The 21195-nt window shown below is 44.0% G+C and overlaps 1 protein-coding gene across 2 annotated transcripts in view; it reads right to left on the minus strand.

Annotated features, from left to right (window-relative positions):
* The window catches only part of LOC141113282 (protein-glutamine gamma-glutamyltransferase E-like), a 93028-nt gene that overhangs the window by 49745 nt on the left and 22088 nt on the right, over nucleotides 1-21195 (minus strand). For both annotated transcript variants that reach the window (XM_073606314.1, XM_073606313.1), the window contains exons 5-7: nucleotides 19933-20061; nucleotides 19676-19847; nucleotides 15934-16072 (exon numbers count right to left, since the gene is read on the minus strand). In XM_073606314.1, coding sequence (XP_073462415.1) covers nucleotides 15934-16072; nucleotides 19676-19847; nucleotides 19933-20061 — 440 coding nt within the window. The remainder of the gene's footprint in view (nucleotides 1-15933; nucleotides 16073-19675; nucleotides 19848-19932; nucleotides 20062-21195) is intronic.

Consider the following 21195-nt stretch of genomic DNA (forward strand, 5'->3'; position numbering starts at 1 on the left):
CAAAAAATGGTCACAACTAGGCATCCAGAGGCTGCCCCTTGGTGGTGCACTATTAGGGAAATAGGCGCATCCTCAGGTACAATAGTGCAAGGATTGCGAACCGGCGTAGGCAAAGGCACACTGGCGTGAATCAACGCACAAGGACGCGCAGCGCCATGAACAGGCAAATGTGCATGTGCAGTGCCACAAGCACAGCGTGATAGTGGCGCCACTGCCTATTTAGACCCGCTGCTGACAATAGTGCACTGCTAGTTTATCGTCAGCTTCCCTTTGTGTTTCTGTGCCTTGTATATCCTGCTGATCTGATTTCCTGTGTACCAACCCGGCTTGCCTTGACTTGCTCCTCTTGATCTCCCGACTTGACCCCTTGGCTTGTATTCTGTCTTGTTCCTGCTTGCTCCCTGCATCTGATCCTGGCCTGGCTTACAGACTCTGCCTTTACTCGTCTCCTGTGCGAAGACTCAACTGACCCCTGGTCACACTGATCTTGGACTGTCTTACTGTGAATGACCCTTCTAGGACTGGGGAATTTTCTTACTGTGAATGTACCTTCTAGGACTGGGGAATTTTGCCTGCCTGCCTAGCTGCCTTAAGCACTGAAGATTTGGATGGAAAAGTTTATTTTAATTGTAGTTATTTATTTTTTTTTTTTAAAGAGAGCACATCCTCTGTGTTTTACAGAGAGAAGGTCCCACTGCGAGATAAACTCCCGCAAAGAGGTTCCAAATCAGCATTCCAGCCTCAAAAGAGTAAAGAAGGGACTAGACATGACAAATCGCAGTGTCGCATGCAGCTGGATAGGCACCTGTTGTCACAGCACTCCAGATCTCCCTCGCTCTTACCTCACTTTAGTCGCTCGGACCCAAGCCAAGAGAGGTCAAGGCATCAGATGGCTCATGACACTGCTGCGAAAGCACGCCAGGTTAAATCCTACATTAAGCACGCAGTCAAGGAAGGGTTAAAGAGTGTTTCAAGGAATCCTGCTCATCCTGCTGTATCTTCACCATCTGCAGATTCAGATCATGTGTTTTCAGTGTGTTTTAACTCTGAAGTCGATAGCGATTCGGATCCATCTGAGGCTGAGATGGTCTCAGAATCGCATACGTTTGATTTTTGCACTGGTTCCCCCCTTGGTGGAGGCTGTTAAGGAAAGAATTGTTGCCTCCAAAGAAACAGCAAAGATACTACCCATATTTACAGAAATCGTTACCCTCCTTCCCATTTCATTTCTGAAATTAAAAAACTAAAAGTAAAAGTAATTGACGATGAGTGGGGGGGGGGGGGGGGGCTGAGAAGAAGCTCAATGTGCATAATGGAGTATCGAAGCTGTACCCCTTGGGACACTACACCTAAGGTGGATGCTTCATTGCTTATATTCGCCCGCCACATTACGCTTTTTCTGTCTCTTTTAGGGATCCTATGGATTGCAAAATAAACGCAGACCTAAAAAGGTTGTATAGTTTGGACAGCAGCCTGCAGACCGGCGGTAGCACTCACTCCTGTGGCAGCAGCACTTGGGCTGGGTTCGCACCTGTGCGTTTTTTGGTGCTTTTTGCGTTTTGCGGATTTGCACTACCATCCGTTTATCATGGTCTCCTATGGAACACGTTCTGTGGTGCGGTTCTGCGGAATGCGCTGGGAGTGCATGGGTGTGAATCCAGCCTTAGAGTGTGGGTAGCGGAGCTGGTAGATGGATGTTTGGATGAAAGTCTGGGAAGTAGCAGTTCTTCTCCTTTGCAGACTGCTGTAGAGTTGTGGCTGTCGACCAGGTCAAGATGACAGCAAAGATAATGACTCTTTAAGACACAGCAGCCCTTTCGGTTTAACAAGAGATCCAAAGAAGGATTCAGAGAGGCCAGGGCTTACAGACAGTTTTTCAGACAGTGGAGGGGAGCTGGTTCAACCTTTCAGAAACCTTCCAAGCCCAGGGCCAACAAAGCTCCTGGGGCTGTGTTTCCACTGCTGCGTCCCCAGAGTCGCGCAATTTACACTGCGACTTTGCTATGCGATTTGTGATGCAATGTCATTTGACCTGTGAAAACAATGTGAGAACAAAACGCACAGATGTCGGAACAAAGTAGTGCAAAAACCTTTTTTGGAGTTGCTGCGACTTAAGTTGCACCAATTAGAACGGGGACCATTGAAATACATGGGTTTTGACTTGTCATGCGACTTTGCATGTGTCAGGTCGCACAACAACTCGCAGTAGTGGAGACAGAGCCTAAGGCTTCAAATAAGTCCTTCTGAAGCTGTCTCCGCTTAACCCTCTCAAGTAGGAGAAATAGAAACCGGACTTCCTACGGATTTGGAAAGGAGGCAATGTTTGCAAGGATATATAGGGGAGCTGTTGGTAGCAAGGGCCATCCTTCCGGTTCCAAGGCACAAATTGGGTCAAATTCCCCCTCTGTTTTTGGTCCCAGAGGCTTCAGGGGGTTTCGGACCCGTTTTTGACCTCAAAGTCCTGAATTCTTACATGAAGGTTCCACCATTCAAAATGGAGTCATTGGAAACGATCATTTTGGTTGCGGAGTCAGGAGACTGGATGGTTTCCCTCGATCTGGCGGATGCGTATCTTCATGTCTCCATAGACGCATCTCACCATCACTTTCTCAGGCCTTCCATGGAAGGCTCTTATTTTCATTTTTAATCTCTCCCATTCGGTCTCTGCATGACTCCGAGAATGTTTTTTTAAAGCTACTGTCTGCTGTCGTTGCGATTCTTGGTGCAAAAATTTAATTATCTAGATGACATGCTACTTCTGGGTCCGTCAAATGACCTCCTTCTAGTTCATGTGAATTTACCTGCAAAACACTAACACATTTTGGTTGGTTGATCAACTTTCGGAAGAGCCAGATGCATCTGACGCAAATGTTGGAGTATTTAGGAGTACAATTCAACACGGATCAGGGTCGTGTTTCTCTTCCTCAGAGGAAGGTCCAGGGGATCCAGTCTCAGACAAAGCGATGGCCAGGCCTTCTATGATGCTGAAGGAATCCATGCAGTATCTGGGGGTTTTATCAGCCACAGGTCCAGTAGTCCCATGGGTCAGGTGGCGCAGAAGGAGGTTTCAATGCAACTTTCTTCTTCAGTGGGATTATCTGCCAATTCCGATAATCTGGTTGGTGGTCAGTAGCTCGCAATCTTTCCCGCGGAGTTCCATTGAAGGCCTCAGAACCAATAGTGGTGTCGACCAATGCCAGTCTGGCAGGCTGTAGGGCACACTGCCTGGGACAGCAGGTTCAAGGCCAATGGTACCTTTGTGGGGCGAGGAGTTCACATTTTCAGGGATTGGATGTTGTCAGACGCGCTTTTAGTGTTCCAACCTATGTTGCGAGGTCGAGCTGTCAAGATTCTTTTGGACAACAAAACTACGGTGGCTTATGTGTCTCATCAAGGGGGCACAAGAAGTCACCCTCTCCTTCAGGTGGCATGTCAATCTTCCTCTGCACAGAGAAGAATCTTGGCTCTCTTACAGCATCTTGACTCCCAGGGCCTGGCAATGTTTTAGCAGATCGCTTGAGTCGAGGCTTTGGGCATCACAACAAATGGGGCCTCAGCCCCAAGTACCAACGCAAGAATTCAGGGTCTGGGAGACGCCTTCGATAGATCATATGGCATTGGAGAATTGTCAACTGCCTTGCTTCTTCTCCCGGACCTAGCATCCACAGGCATTGGGTCAGGGTGCTCTGTCCAGGTCTTGGAACTTCCCCTTGGTGTATGTGTTCCCGCCGCTTCCATTGGCTCTCAAAATCCTGCTGAAGATTCAGCGAGAAAGGGTCACAGCAATAGTAGTCCTACCTTACTGGCTCAGGGAGCTGTGGTTCTCTCTGGCTTGGAGGATAAAGTTGGGCTCACCAATCCCTCTGCCTCCTTGTCAAAATCTCCTTCTGCAGAATGGGGCCTGACACCCGAACTGCAGGAGGATAAAGTTAATGACATTATTACAGGATCGTCAGAATGAATGTAACCTATCACCGGATCTGGAATACTACGGAAAGGGGTTGGGACCTTGGATCTCCTTCAGTATCTAACATTTTAGAGTTTCTGCAGAGTAGTCTCCAAGGGTTAGCTTATAATTCCCTGAAGGGTCAAATCCCTGCCTTGTCGGCTATATCGTGTACAAGATATGCTCTACATCCGTTGGTGATCTGATTTTTTAGGGGCAGCCATAGAAATCAGACCTCCATTGAAACTCGTTTTTTCCAAAAGAGGACTTAACACTAGTCTTGGGAACATTGCTGGTTCCTCAGTTTTCTCTTGTTCATTATTTCTTTTAAGAGTTTTGTTTTTTACTAGCCGTGGACTCGGCCAGAAGAGACTCTGAGTTGTGCGCCTTCTCATCTAAAGAACCATATTGTTTGGTGCTCCTAGACAAGATAGTCCTTAGGCCGATACCGAGTTTTCTACCTAAGGTGGCCACATAATTTCGTATGAACTGGGGGAGGTCATTCTCCCAGCCTTTCCGACGGATACAGCTGATGAGTGGAGTAGGTTAGACCTGGTCTCTGCGGTTTCAACCTACCTGAAATGGACTAAAAGCTTTGGCAAACAAGATCAGCTGTAGGTTTTCCCAATGGGGCCTAAAAAGGGTATGCCAGCAACATCCAGAGTTGTGTCTTCCTGGTTTGTCAAGACCATGCATATTGCATACAAAACGCTGGGCCTTCCTCCTTGTTCAGAGATCAAAGCACATTCGACGAGGGGTATGGCAGCATCCTGGGCATACGTGAAGGTCGCCCCTGAGGTAGTTTGCAGAGCAGCAAGCTGGAGCGTGCCCAACACCTTTTTATTAGGCATTACAAGCTTAATATGGCTTGTCCGCCTGAGGAAACATTTGGCTCTACAGTATTATGGCCCATTAAAAATTTTGAGTTGCATTGAGGGTTTGGCTTATTTTTTATTTTTTGTCTTCCCTCCCTTCTTAATATTGCTTGGTACATCCCATAGTAGGCTTACATGGGGAGGTCCAGGAATAGGGAAAATTGTTCTCCATACTTACCGTAATTTTCCTTTCCTGGATTCCCACCCAGTTTATCCGTCGCGAGACAGGGTTTTTTTGAACACTGGTGTGGGCAGACAGCCGCCCTTTTATGGGCTAGAAAAGAGGTGGTCCTGGAGGGGTCAGAAGGGGCGGAGCTGACCCATAGTAGGCTGACATGGGGAGGATCCAGGAAAGGAAAATTAAGGAAAAAATTAAGGAAAAAATCTAATATAATAAACTAGCCGAAGAGGAAGAAGACAAAAGACTTTTGTCATATTTTATAAAGCGTCACAACCTCGGTTTGCAGAGTGAACAATGTATTGTAATATAGGGGGAGCCCTTGAGTACATGATATAGATATATGTATTGTATTGCACTTCTGCATTGTACTTAATACTTTGCTGCAGATTTGGTGTGTGCTCTGAGGTTGGAGTGGGAAGGTGCCCAAATATCAGTGCTTTAACATATTGGACATTAGTCCCACTCTTTCCCTGTCTGCATATACTCCTCAGGTGACCATTGAGTTTTTGGTTTCATATACACATTGATTGTTGTTCACTTTCATTCTTTATATTTGAGTTGTCACTGTGTCTATTGTGTTAAACAAGTCTTTCAGTAAACTGCTTAAATGGTTAACTTACAATTTGTGTGAGACTCTATCTACCACTACAGCTGGAGGAGTGACGAGTACCAGGGTGATGGTAAATATACAATATAGTGTGTCACTGCTGTGTTTCTCTTTACTGTTCGGTCTTACACTAACATTACTATACAGCTGTGCCAAGGGGGTTGAGTTCATTTCTGGGGTTGAGAGGCAGAGTGCAGACCCAAACAATTATCAGCAACTCCTTAGGGGGTGAGTGATATATATATATGTAGCGGTCACCTACTTTCAAGTAGGTGAGCTTTTTGTGTTTAACCACTTGCCGACCGCCGCACGACTATATACGTCGACAGAGCGGCACGGGCAAGCAAAAGGACTTACAGGTACGTCCTTGCCTGCCCGCGGGTGGGGGGTCCGATTGGACCCCCCCCCGGTGCCTGCGGCGGTCGGCAAATCTCCCCCGGCGATCGGTGGTGAGGGGGAGGCCATCCATTCGTGGCCCCCCCCTCGCGATCGCTCCCAGCCAATGGGATCATTTCCCTGCCTCTGTATTGTACACAGAGGCAGAGGAAATGATGTCATCTCTCCTCGGCTCGGTATTTTCCGTTCCGGGCCGAGGAGAGAAGACTGCAATGTGAGTGCACAACACACACACACAGTAGAACATGCCAGGCACACAAAACACCCCGATCCCCCCCCCCGATCGCCCCCGATCCCCCCCCCAATCACCCCCCCCCCCCTGTCACAAACTGACACCAAGCAGGTTTTTTTTTTTTTTTTTTTTTTTTTTTTCTGATTACTGTATTGGTGTCAGTTTGTGACAGTTACAGTGTTAGGGCAGTGAGTGTTAGGCCCCCTTTAGGTCTAGGATACCCCCCTAATAAAGTTTTAACCCCTTGATCACCCCCCGTCACCAGTGTCGCTAAGCGATCATTTTTCTGATCGCTGTATTAGTGTCGCTGGTGACGCTAGTTAGTGAGGTAAATATTTAGGTTCGCCGTCAGCGTTTTATAGCGACAGGGACCCCCATATACTACCTAATAAATGTTTTAACCCCTTGATTGCCCCCTAGTTAACCCTTTCACCACTGATCACTGTATAACCGTTACGGGTGACGCTGGTTAGTTCGTTTATTTTTTATAGTGTCAGGGCACCCGCCGTTTATTACCGAATAAAGATTTAGCCCCCTGATCGCCCGGCGGTGATATGCGTCGCCCCAGGCAGCGTCAGATTAGCGCCAGTACTGCTAACACCCACGCACGCAGCATACGCCTCCCTTAGTGGTATAGTATCTGTACGGATCAATATCTGATCCGATCAGATCTATACTAGCGTCCCCAGCAGTTTAGGGTTCCCAAAAACACAGTGTTAGCGGGATCAGCCCAGATACCTGCTAGCACCTGCGTTTTGCCCCTCCGCCCGGCTCGGCCCAGCCCACCCAAGTGCAGTATCGATCGATCACTGTCACTTACAAAACACTAAACGCATAACTGCAGCGTTCGCAGAGTCAGGCCTGATCCCTGCGATCGCTAACAGTTTTTTTGGTAGCGTTTTGGTGAAATGGCAAGCACCAGCCCCAGGCAGCGTCAGGTTAGTGCCAGTAGCGCTAACACCCACGCACGCACCGTACACCTCCCTTAGTGGTATAGTATCTGAACGCATCAATATCTGATCCGATCAGATCTATACTAGCGTCCCCAGCAGTTTAGGATTCCCAAAAACGCAGTGTTAGCGGGATCAGCCCAGATACCTGCTAGCACCTGCGTTTTGCCCCTCCGCCCGGCCCAGCCCAGCCCACCCAAGTGCAGTATCGATCGATCACTGTCACTTACAAAACACTAAACGCATAACTGCAGCGTTCGCAGAGTCAGGCCTGATCCCTGCGATCGCTAACAGTTTTTTTGGTAGCGTTTTGGTGAACTGGCAAGCACCAGCCCCAGGCAGCGTCAGGTTAGTGCCAGTAGCGCTAACACCCACGCACCGTACACCTCCCTTAGTGGTATAGTATCTGAACTGATCAATATCTGATCTGATCCGATCAGATCTATACTGGCGTCCCCAGCAGTTTAGGGTTCCCAAAAACGCAGTGTTAGTGGGATCAGCCCAGATACCTGCTAGCACCTGCGTTTTGCCCCTCCGCCCGGCCCAGCCCACCCAAGTGCAGTATCGATCGATCACGTCACTTACAAAACACTAAACGCATAACTGCAGCGTTCGCAGAGTCAGGCCTGATCCCTGCGATCGTTAACAGTTTTTTTGGTAGCGTTTTGGTGAACTGGCAAGCGCCAGCGGCCTAGTACACCCTGGTCATAGTCAAACCAGCACTGCAGTAACACTTGGTGACGTGGCGAGTCCCATAAGTGCAGTTCAAGCTGGTGAGGTGTCAAGCACAAATAGTGTCCCGCTGCCACCAAGAAGACAAACACAGGTCCGTCGTGTCCATAGTGCCCTTCCTGCTTCATTCGCCAATCCTAATTGGGAACCCACCACTTCTGCAGCACCCGTACTTCCCCCATTCACATCCCCAACCAAATGCAGTCGGCTGCATGAGAGGCATTTTCTTTATGTCCTCCCGAGTACCCCTACCCAACGAACCCCCCCCAAAAAAGATGTTGTGTCTGCAGCAAGCGCGGATATAGGCGTGACACCCGCTATTATTGTCCCTCCTGTCCTGACAATCCTGGTCTTTGCATTGGTGAATGTTTTGAACGCTACCATTCACTAGCTGAGTATTAGCGTAGGGTACAGCATTGCACAGACTAGGACACACTTTCACAGGGTCTCCCAAGATGCCATCGCATTTTGAGAGACCCGAACCTGGAACCGGTTACAGTTATAAAAGTTACAGTTACAAAAAAAGTGTAAAAAAAAAAAAAAAAAAAAACACAAACAAAAATATAAAATAAAAAATAATAGTTGTCGTTTTATTGTTCTCTCTCTATTCTCTCTCTCTCTATTCTCTCTATTGTTCTGCTCTTTTTTACTGTATTCTATTCTGCAATGTTTTATTGTTATTATGTTTTATCATGTTTGCTTTTCAGGTATGCAATTTTTTATACTTTACCGTTTACTGTGCTTTATTGTTAACCATTTTTTTGTCTTCAGGTACAGCATTCACGACTTTGAGTGGTTATACCAGAATGATGCTTGCAGGTTTAGGTATCATCTTGGTATCATTCTTTTCAGCCAGCGGTCGGCTTTCATGTAAAAGCAATCCTAGCGGCTAATTAGCCTCTAGACTGCTTTTACAAGCAGTGGGAGAGAATGCCCCCCCCCCCCATCGTCTTCCGTGTTTTTCTCTGGCTCTCCTGTCTCAACAGGGAACCTGAGAATGCAGCCGGTGATTCAGCCAGCTGACCATAGAGCTGATCAGAGACCAGAGTGGCTCCAAACATCTCTATGGCCTAAGAAACCAGAAGCTACGAGCATTTTATGACTTAGATTTCGCCGGATGTAAATAGCGCCATTGGGAAATTGGGGAAGCATTTTATCACACCGATCTTGGTGTGGTCAGATGCTTTGAGGGCAGAGGAGAAATCTAGGGTCTAATAGACCCCAATTTTTTCAAAAAAGAGTACCTGTCACTACCTATTGCTATCATAGGGGATATTTACATTCCCTGAGATAACAGTAAAAATGATTAAAAAAAAAAAAATGAAAGGAACAGTTTTAAAATAAGATAAAAAAGCAAAAAAATAATAAAGAAAAAAAAAAAAAAAAAAAAGCACCCCTGTCCCCCCTGCTCTCGCGCTAAGGCGAACGCAAGCGTCGGTCTGGCGTCAAATGTAAACAGCAATTGCACCATGCATGTGAGGTATCACCGCGACGGTCAGATCGAGGGCAGTAATTTTAGCAGTAGACCTCCTCTGTAAATCTAAAGTGGTAACCTGTAAAGGCTTTTAAAGGCTTTTAAAAATGTATTTATTTTGTTGCCACTGCACGTTTGTGCGCAATTGTAAAGCATGTCATGTTTGGTATCCATGTACTCAGCCTAAGATCATCTTTTTTATTTCATCAAACATTTGGGCAATATAGTGTGTTTTAGTGCATTAAAATGTAAAAAAGTGTGTTTTTTCCCCAAAAAATGCGTTTGAAAAATCGCTGCGCAAATACTGTGTGAAAAAAAAAAAATAAACACCCACCATTTTAATCTGTAGGGCATTTGCTTTAAAAAAATATATAATGTTTGGGGGTTCAAAGTAATTTTCTTGCAAAAAAAATAATTTTTTCATGTAATCAAAAAGTGTCAGAAAGGGCTTTGTCTTCAAGTGGTTAGAAGAGTGGGTGATGTGTGAAATAAGCTTCTAAATGTTGTGCATAAAATGCCAGGACAGTTCAAACCCCCCCCAAATGACCCCATTTTGGAAAGTAGACACCCCAAGCTATTTGCTGAGAGGCATGTCGAGTCCATGGAATATTTTATATTGTGACACAAGCTGCGGCAAAGAGACAAATTTTTTTTTTTTTTTTTTTTTTTTGCACAAAGTTGTCACTAAATTATATATTGCTCAAACATGCCATGGGAATATGTGAAATTACACCCCAAAATACATTCTGTTGCTTCTCCTGAGTATGGGGATACCACATGTGTGAGACTTTTTGGGAGCCTAGCCGCGTATGGGACCCCGAAAACCAAGCACCGCCTTCAGGCTTTCTAAGGGCGTAAATTTTTGATTTCACTCTTCACTGCCTATCACAGTCTCGGAAGCCATGGAATGCCCAGGTGGCACAAACCCCCCCCAAATGACCCCATTTTGGAAAGTAGACACCCAAAGCTATTTGCTGAGCGGTATAGTGAGTATTTTGCAGACCTCACTTTTTGTCACAAAGTTTTGAAAATTAAAAAAAGAAAAAAAAAATTTTTTTTTTTGTCTTTCTTCATTTTCAAAAACAAATGAGAGCTGCAAAATACTCACCATGCCTCTCAGCAAATAGCTTGGGGTGTCTACTTTCCAAAATGGGGTCATTTGGGGGGGGTTTGTGCCACCTGGGCATTCCATGACCTCCGAAACTGTGATAGGCAGTGAAGAGTGAAATCAAAAATGTACACCCTTAGAAATCCTGAAGGCGGTGATTGGTTTTCGGGGTCCCGTACGCGGCTAGGCTCCTAAAAAGTCCCACACATGTGGTATCCCCGTACTCAAGAGAAGCAGCAGAATGTATTTTGGGGTGCAATTCCACATATGCCCATGACCTGTGTGAGCAATATATCATTTAGTGACAACTTTGTGCAAAAAAAAAATAAAAAAAATAATAAATTGTCACTTTCCCGCAACTTGTGTCAAAATATAAAATATTCCATGGACTCAACATGCCTCTCAGCAAATAGCTTGGGGTGTCTACTTTCCAAAATGGGGTCATTTGGGGGGGGGTTTGTGCCATCTGGGCATTTTATGGCCTTCAAAACTGTGATAGGTAGTGAGGAGTAAAATCAAAAATGTACGCCCTTAGAAATCCTGAAGGCAGTGATTGGTTTTCGGGGCCCCGTATGCGGCTAGGCTCCCAAAAAGTCCCACACATGTGGTATCCCCATACTCAGGAGAAGCAGCTAAATGTATTTTGGGGTGCAATTCCACATATGCCCATGGCCTGTGTGAGCAATATATCATTTAGTGACAACTTTTTGTAATTTTTTTTTTTGTCATTATTCAATCACTTGGGACAAAAAAAATGAATATTCAATGGGCTCAACATGCCTCTCAGCAATTTCCTTGGGGTGTCTACTTTCCAAAATGGGGTCATTTGTGGGGGTTTTGTACTGCCCTGCCATTTTAGCACCTCAAGAAACGACATAGGCAGTCATAAATTAAAGGCTGTGTAAATTCCAGAAAATTTACCCTAGATTGTAGGCGCTATAACTTTTGCGCAAACCAATAAATATACACTTATTGACATTTTTTTTACCAAAGACATGTGGCCAAATACATTTTGGCCTAAATGTATGACTAAAATTGAGTTTATTGGATTTTTTTTAGAACAAAAAGTAGAAAATATCATTTTTTTTCAAAATTTTCGGTCTTTTTCCGTGTATAGCGCAAAAAATAAAAACGGCAGAGGTGATCAAATACCATCAAAAGAAAGCTCTATTTGTGGGAAGAAAAGGACGCAAATTTCGTTTGGTTACAGCATTGCATGACCGCGCAATTAGCAGTTAAAGCGACGCAGTGCCAAATTGTAAAAAGTGCTCTGGTCAGGAAGGGGGTAAATCCTTCCGGGGCTGAAGTGGTTAACTAATAGGGTACAGTTTCAGGTAAATTTAGGCAGGCCTGTATTCTTATCTCAGGCCTGTTTGTTTATTTTGGGAACTGGGAGTGTCAGTGTAGTGCAGGGTGTGGCCGCCTGTGCTTGGACCCAGAGATACCTCCTTGTACTTTCGGTGGAAATGGTTCTGGAAGGAAGGTTGGACTTGGGATCTGAGTGGCAGGCAGCTCATGTGTGGAGTTCTGGCCAATCATTAATTTGTTTGGCAGGAGGGGAGCGTGCCAGACCGGAGAGGAGGGATGGAGGAGCCATTCGGAAGAAGTAGTAACTAAGCGGAAGAAGACTGGGCGATCGACTGTTTGTGAGTGGCACATAGAATGTTGATCAAGTGAGTGAAAGCCCAGGGGAGCAGTACTACCAGAGGCTGAGGGATGTTGGTACGCAAGTCAGTGATGCAGGCGCTAATGGTCTGTGACTTCAAGGTTCAACATGCCCAGGGTTTCCAATTAGTCAGGCGGGAGGAATTATTCAGAATAATCTCTTCTTTAGCTCAACTTGGAAGCACTGTACAGACGGGAAGTAGTGGTCAAAAGGCGGAGGTAGAGCTCCGAGCATAAATAGAGATACAGATTGTTCTAAAATGGTCTACGGGTGAAGAAGTTATTCAGAGTGACTCTTTACTACAACAGCCTATGTAGTCTCTAGTAAATCTACCCAAGTCTAAATGCAAAGAGTTATTCAGAGTGGTTCTTTGCTATTCACTTTCATTGTTCTCAAAGACTAGACTACTCCCATCTTCCCAAAGGAAAGTTATTCAGAGTGACTTTTCGTTATCCACGTTGTTCTAATTCTTTGCACAAGAAGGCAAAGGAAAGATTATGAAGCAACAAAAGAGCATCTCAGAAAACCCTTCTCATATCCCAGTTCTGTTATGCAAATAAAAGCAAGAGAAAAGGTACAATATGGACTGTTTCTATTTCTATGGGCTGCGATGTGCTATGTGGTGAATGTGATTTACGGATAGAACAACAAACTGCAGCTCCTACGGGGGTCGTGCCCTATATATATTATACATACAGACACACACACTCTTGTGGTAGATCCGGTACAGTGAAAGAGAAGTACGGTAGCACTTCATAAATGGCAGAACTGGTCAGAGGGAGATATTTCCCATCTCCCTCCTGGCACACCCCCTGCCCATGCCTATGATCACCGGTTAATTGGCAAGAAAAAAGAAGCAAGCAGCACAAATCTATAATCCCACAATCTGGTGACAGTGAACCTACTGCTATTAACCTAATCCCTTACTACACACGTGTGAAATGCATTCAATCCAACAATCATGTATAATTCTAAACTCTGTGTCATTGTATAAAATAATTCACCTATCATACAAAAATTATTTGTTTCTATGAAAAAAAAAACCAAGTGCAAATGCTGTTAAAAATAAGTGCAATAGAAAAAACTGTGTGCTGAAACAGTGAACAAAAAGTGCTTAGTGCAAGAAAATATTATTCATTAGTAAAGTGCCTGCATCAAAAATTTATATGTGTTCAAAATATTTGAAGTCCATTTCGAAATCCCAGGAAAAATCCAAGAAAGTGATAATAATAATCTTGGATTTTTACTGGGATTGCAAACTGGACTGCAAATATTTTAAACACATATGAATTTTTGATGCATGCACTTTACTAATGAATAATATTTTCTTGCACTAAGCACTTTTTGTTCACTGTGTCAGCACACCATTTATGGTCTGAGCACTGACAAGCTGACCCCACCACTTAAACCTCTGCAGCAATGCTACCAGCACTCATACGTCTATTTCACAAAGACAACCTCTGGATATGACGCTGAGCACGTGCACTAAACTCCTTTGGTCGACCATGACTAGGCCTGTTCTGAGAGGAACCTGTCCTGTTAAACTGCTGTATGCTCTTGGCCACCGTGCTGCAGCTCAGTTTCAGGGTCTTGACAATCTTATTATAGCCTAGGCCAGTGATGGCGAACCTTGGCACCCCAGATGTTTTGGGACTACATTTCTCATGATGCTCAACTACAATGCAGAGTGCATGAGCATCATAGGAAATGTAGTTCCAAAACATCTGGGGTGCCAAGGTTCGCCATCACTGGCCTAGGCCATCTTTATGTTGGTGCAACAATTCATTTTTTCAGATCCTCAGAGAGTTCTTTGCCATGAGGTGCCATGTTGAACTTCCAGTGACCAGTATGAGAGAGTGAGAGCACCAAATTTAACACACCTGCACCCCATTCACACCTGAGACCTTGTAACACTAACGAGTCACATGACACCGGGGAGGAAAAATGGCTAATTGGGCCCAATTTGGACATTTTCACTTAGGGGTGTACTCACTTTTGTTGCCAGCGGTTTAGACATTAATGGCTGTGTGTTGAGTTATTTTGAGGAGACAACAAATTTACACTGTTATACAAGCTGCACACTCACTACTTTACATGGTAGAAAAGTGTCATTTCTTCAATGTTGTCACATAAAAAGATATAATCAAATATTTACAAAAATGTGAGGGATGTACTCACTTTTGTGAGATACTGTACACACTATATTGTCAAAAGTATTGGACCGCCCGCCTTTACACACACATGAACTTTAATGGCATCCCAGTCTTAGTTCGTAGTGTTCAATATTGAGTTGGCCCGCTCTTTGCAGATATAACCGCTTCAGCTCTTCTGGGAAGGCTGTCCACAAGGTTTAGGAGTGTGTCTATGGGAATGTTTGGAACTTGACTGGCCTGCACAGAGTCCTGACCTCAACCCAATAGAACACCTTTGGGGTGAATTAGAGCGGAGACTGCGAGCCAGGCCTTCTAGTCTGACATCAATGCCTAACCTCACAAATGTGCTTCTGGAAGAATGGTTAAACATTCCCGTAGACATACTCCTAAACCTTGTGGACAGCCTTCCCAAAAGAAGCTGAAGCTGGTATAGCTGCAAAGGGTGGGCCAACGCAATATACGGACTAAGAATCTCCATTGCTGTTTTGGTCACCAATATTTACAGTATATTGTTATTAGGACAAAACATTATAGAAAACTGAAGTTTTTGTAGTAGTCACTGGATCAGTAAAGGGAGATCTTACAATGGCGACAGCTGTGAAGGATGGAATTTCCCTCATTTGGGAAAATTTTTACTCACTTCCTGTTATATTTCTGGGACAAGAAGAGAGGGAGAGGCTGGCCATACATTATACAATTTTTCTTGTACAATTTTCCTTCAGATGTACCAAAACCATACAATATGAGACAAGACCTAAACACTTTCAATTTGTATGCAATCAGACAGGCCCTTGTACTACATAGTTCAAGGTAAATCTAAAAGAAATTGAATTAGAAAATTGTATATTGTATGGTCAACCTAAATCTCCCCAATGAGATAACATACAATGATAAAAACCTGACATAGGATATAAAGTTTTATTTTAAGTCTAAGGCTGGGTTGACACTAGCTGCACAGCTCACAGCAGGGGGTCCAGTGATTGTCTGTTCACCGTTTCAGGTACAAAACAGGTCCGAATTTTGGGCTGAATTTGCACCTGAAACAAACCAGAAGACGCACAGGACCCTTCTGTAATTCAGACCGCGGCCGCTCCAGAGGTGTGTGAACCGGCTCCATTGAAAGTCAGTCACACGCTCCTGTCATGCGAATTTGATGCGGGGAAACCCGCATCCAATTTGCACCAGTGTGAACCCAGTCTAAGGGGCCTTTCACACAGGCTTGTCCGTTTGATAGACTGGACCGTTTGGATGACAGGTCCGTCTCCACTCACTGTGCAGAGACCTGTCAGAGCCCCGCTCTCCTTTATGGGGAGATCGGATGAAGTCAGACCGCCTGTCCGTTTTCATCTAATCCCATCCGATCCGCCAGACGGATGGTAAATAGGGTCACCATTCGTCTGGATTTGGCGGACAGGATCCATTTGGATAGCAGCGGGTGTCAGCAGACTTGTCACCGCTGACATCCGCTGCCCCATAGGAGTGAATGGAGTGTCCGATCAGGTCCGCCTGAAAAACGGACAGGCAATCCTGATTGGAAAGCCCGTGTGAAAGGGCCCTAATAGTCCAACAATAATTTATTTTTTTCTTTCATTAGGTGCACCTGACACACTTACCAAATGCTGTCCCGAGTCTCATTTTCATCCTTTACACCATTTTCATCATAGACCTCATCAACAAAGAGATTTCCATCAGTGTCATGAGCAGACTGGAAATTTATAATTACACGGGCTGGTATTCCCAAACATCTGAGTGCTGGGCAACAAAAGAAAAAATATATTATTGTACAACTATTTTATATTCATGTCATGTAGATGTCCATTATATAATTTTTCATAAACTACAAACTTTCTGTATGGAAGTATATTTATATAACACTGATATTATATGTTTTATGCCTATATTGATTATGGCTGGTCAGCCAAAATAAATTGTAAATCAAAATTTTTTGCAGTTTTGGGTTGAAAACCACCCTGTCAGGTCCTTTAGGAAAAGAGGCAATATACTCATCTCTCCAGTGGCCTATATCTCCTACTTTTTTCCAAATCAAACTCTGCAGCCTGAGACACTCTCTTTGTCATCTGGGAGTTGGCGGATGCCTGTGTCCCCTGCCATATGCTGTGATTGCCTTCTCTTAACATTAGGTCACTAATGCCGTGTACACACGACCGGACTGTTCGACAGCAAAGGTCCGACGGAAGGAATCCGTCGGACGATTCAATTGCATGTGGGCTTCATCGGACCTTCTCTGTCGAAAAATCTGACGGACCTTAGAAATAGAACACATTTCAAATCTTTCCGACGGACTCGAGTCTTATAGAAAAATCAGTTCGTCTGTATGCTAGTCGACGGACCGAAAACGACGCAAGGGCAGCTATTGGCTACTGGCTATTGAACTTCCTTTTCTAGTCCGGTCGTACGTCATCATATTCAAATCAGTCGGACTTTGGTGTGATCGTGTGTAGGCAAGTCCGTTTCGTCGGAACTCCGTCAAAGTCCTTCGAAGTTCAGTCCGACGAAAAGTCTGCTCGTGTGTACGCATAAGAGTCCTTAAGGGCATGTTTACACTAGTGGTAAGGTCTGCCACTTTTTCCACGCATCTGTGTGTATTTACGGGGTTAAAACCACCTGTTACATGCCTCTGAAAAGTGATCTGAGTGTAGATTGCTTTTCAGAAGCATTTGACAAGTGGTTTTAACCTCGTAAATAGATACAGATGCATAGAAAAAGTTGCAGTGCAGCCCCAATTTCTTGAATGGGTCATGTTGAGTGGGCAGTATGGCCTGCCAAGCGTGATAGGGGTTATAATTCCTGTGGCAGCGGCAAAGTTTTGCATCTAAAAGGGGAGCGTTTGGGGGAAGGAAAAAAACGTGTGGTTTATGGCCTCCTAACCACAAGTGTAAACAAGCCCTTAGTGATGTAGGGATCACTCAGATAAGAAATCAGACTTTTGGAGACAAGGTCAAATCTTACCCAATCTTTCTGCATATAACACTATCTCTCTTTTCCCGATTTGCTGGACCTTTTTATTTAATTGGAGTTGGGTTTCTCATTTTGTAGAAGGGTTAAAACCTCTGTTGACCCTCATTTGTGGGATTTCCCCTTACTCTTTATTTGATGAATGTCAGATGACTCAAGAATAAAGGAAAATCTTAACCGCTTGCCGACCAGTGCACGACAATATACGTCGGCACAATGGCACGGCTGTGCAAATGGGCGTACAGGTTTGTCCCCTCTAAAAAAACAGCATTGTGGGCACGCGCTAGCCGCGGGCTCCGTTACTGTGCCCGCGGGGTCCGCGGACTCGATGTTCGCCGGTGTCCCTCAATCATGTTACAGAGCGGCAGAATGGGGAGATGTAAACAAGGCATTTCCACAGTTCTGCCTAGTGACAAGACAGAGATTTATTGCTCCCTGTCATCGGGAGCAGTGATCGCTGTCATGTCCTAGGTAGCCCCCCCCCCCCCACCACAGTTAGAATCACTCCCTAGGACACACTTAACCCCTTGATCGCCCCCTAGTGTTTAACCCCTTCCCTGCCAGTGTCATTTATACAGTAATCAGTGCATTTTTATAGCACTGATTGCTGTATAAATGACAATGGTCTCAAAATAGTGTCAAAATGTGTCCGCCATAATGTCGCAGTCACAATAAAAATCCACAGATCGCCGCCATTACTAATAAAAAAAGTTAATATTAAAAATGCTATAAATCTATCCCCTATTTTGTAGACGCTATAACTTTTGCACAAACCAATCAATATACGCTTATTGCAATTTTTTTTTTTTTTTTACCAAAAATATGTAGAAGAATACATATCGGCCTAAACTGAGGAAAAAAATTTATATATTTTTTGGGGATAGTTATTATAGCAAAAAGTAAAGAGTATTGCTTTTTTTTCAAAATTGTCACTCTTTTTTTGTTTATAGGGCAGCAAATAAAAACCACAGAGGTGATCAAATACCACCAAAAGAAAGCTCTATGTGTGGGAAGAAAAATCGTCAGTTAAATCGACGCAGTGCCGTATCTCAAAAAGTGCTCTGGTGTCAGGGCTGGGCTCAGCTCTTCCTTCTCTGAGCTGGCCACTCAGCTGTCGCCTAAGTGCCAGCTCCCATCTCTCTCCACAGTTACTCAGCTGTTGATGATCCTACTCATAAGTCCTGACTACTTAAGCCGTCCAGTCCAGAGGAGCTCTGCCTTCACCTTGGTCACATCACAAGAAACTATCGCCTGTGTTCCTGGTTAAAGACTGGCTTTGCTGACATCCCTTCTGGCTTCAGATCCTGCTTGCTGTTCCACTACATTGATCCCTGACTTCTGGCTTGGCTGACTATCCATTCCGGTTACTGAATTTTGGCTATGTTTTTACTACTTTGGTGTTTTTTCTTTTATTATTAAACAAGTGTGATTTAACTGTACATCTGTCTCAGCCTGATTTCATGGTTTCTGACATCTGGTCAGAAAGGGGGTAAATTCTTCCGGGGCTGAAGTGGTTAAAGAAGATCTATCATAATATTATCCTATTGGTCAAAGTACTTGTAGTACTTTATCCCATGTTGCTAAGTGCTCTCTAACTGAAGTTTTAGGATCCAACCTGTCCCCACTGCTGTGGCTGATCCAACAACAGCTTTGAAGGAGATGGCTGATTCATAAATGTAGTTTATCTCAGCTGTAAGCACTTTCCATAAAAAAGCAGTGGCAAGAGGAATGCAGAGACTTACACATCCCCCTTCCCCTGCATTCCTCTTGCTGTTACTTGTCTTTGGAAAGTGCTCACAGTCAAGACAAGCTGCAGTTATGAATCAGCTCTCTCCTTCAAAGCTGTTGTCAGATCAGCCATGGCAGAAGCGGAGGGGGGCAGGTGGAGAAAGTACTTTGCAAAGCAAAATATTATAATGATAAATCTTTTTCAATTCATGTGTATTTGATGGTTGTGATAAAGAAGAGGAAACACATATTTTAGAAGTCTGAGACAGTTTTTGAAAGTTTCTCAGTGCTTTAGTGTTTTCCATGTCCCATAGCTGGTGAGGGAGATTTCCACTTTTAGTCTGATGTGCTTCTATAAATTGTAGGTTTAACTATCAAAAACGTTGTGCTGTACTTAACTTTTTATCTGACCTTCAAATAATTGCATTTGTTATTTTGAAAAGCCACTATAGAAAAAAGTGGTGAAAAAGCACTGGAGGGTTTAACTAATCATTTACGTATTAGGTTTACATAGGGGCATAGTGCAGTGTGCCCTTTGTGCTAAATACTTTCTCATCACAGAAAATTGGTGCCTCATACCTCAACCTTCCCCACCAATGTTCTATTGAAAAGGATTATACTGTTATTCGTAGTAATTATGAAAAGCTGCACCTGTACAAAGTACTCCTGCATACACCCAGCACTGCCCAAATTTGACCGGTCCTTTCTGCATCCATTGGCGGAGAATGGCAGCACTTCCGTTCCATGTTGTTGGGCTCACTCCACCACCATAGTCTCCGCTCCAGTTCCCAATAATGATTCCATTTTCATTATTGCTGTTCACCTATAGAACATATTCAGATTACTTTGTCAAGTTTTTTAGAGTTAAATCTTTTTAAATTATGACAAGTTACATTTATTTCACCCACCATAGCACTTAGTACTCTTCCCACGTAAATGGGATCATTTCTGCGTGACACATCTGTAGCTGGGTTCTTCCTGTAGTCTAGACTCTTGTCAAGCATGGTGAGGGTGATGTTCAATATGTCTTTTTCAAACTGTGTGATGGTAATTAAAACAAAAAACAAACAAGAAAAAAAAAAAAAAATATATATATATATCTCAATCCAAGTCACAACTGAAACAGTGATGTCATAAATAAAGGCATATAGTATAAGTATACACTCACAAATATCTAGGCAAGAAAGCTATTTAGGGCTAATCTTAGGACAAAGCTTTAGTGAGGAGGACTCCACCATGCTTCACTACATTTTTGATATGTACATTTTAAATTAGATCTCAACTCTTAAATGGACAGAAAATAGTTTTATAAATTACAGTACATGTATCATAAACAATTGCCATTTTTTATTTTACAAAATATTGTCTTTACATTTTTTAAATCCTCTTTTGCATCTCTTTCAGCCTCTTCTTGCCTATATACACTTGCAGCATTGGCTGCACATCATTGCTTGGAAACAGCTTCCTGACATGACAACGGTGGATCAGGCCTGCACTACGTGTGTCAGCACAGCTGCTTGTAGTCACCACCAGAGAAGCATGGCAGGATCACCAGGTAATACTTTAATGAGAGCTTTAGATTTACAGAGGCTAAACAACTTTTGAAATGATATTACCTTGTTAAAGCTTATACAGTATGAGATTTTAGAGCCTGGGTTTACAGCCACTTTAAATTTCAAATATTTGGAGTTAATTAAACAGTGTGACCAGCAGTGGCGTAGCGTGGGTTGCCAGCACCCGGGGCAAGGCATATAATTTGCGCCCCCTAACCTGCGGACTTTTAGCACTCCCCAAGTCCCTTCAAATACAATAGTACAGACCTACCTGATTCCTATATTGACCACTACACTAACCTACTTGATTTCAACACTGACCAACCTGATTCCTTTACTGACCATTACACACTACACTGACAACTATACTATACTGTCCACTACACTGAGAACTACACTGACCACTACACTATACTGTCCACTACACTATACTGTCCACAACACTGACCACTACACTACACTGACCACTACACTGAGAACTACACTGACCACTACACTACACTGTCCACTACACTGACCACCACACTATACTGACCACCACACTACACTGACCACCATACTACATTGACCACTATACTACACTGACCACTACACTACACTGCCCACCACACTATACTG

The sequence above is a fragment of the Aquarana catesbeiana genome, linkage group LG12 (genome assembly GCF_042186555.1).
Source record: "Aquarana catesbeiana isolate 2022-GZ linkage group LG12, ASM4218655v1, whole genome shotgun sequence".
NCBI classification, from domain to species: Eukaryota; Metazoa; Chordata; class Amphibia; order Anura; family Ranidae; genus Aquarana; species Aquarana catesbeiana.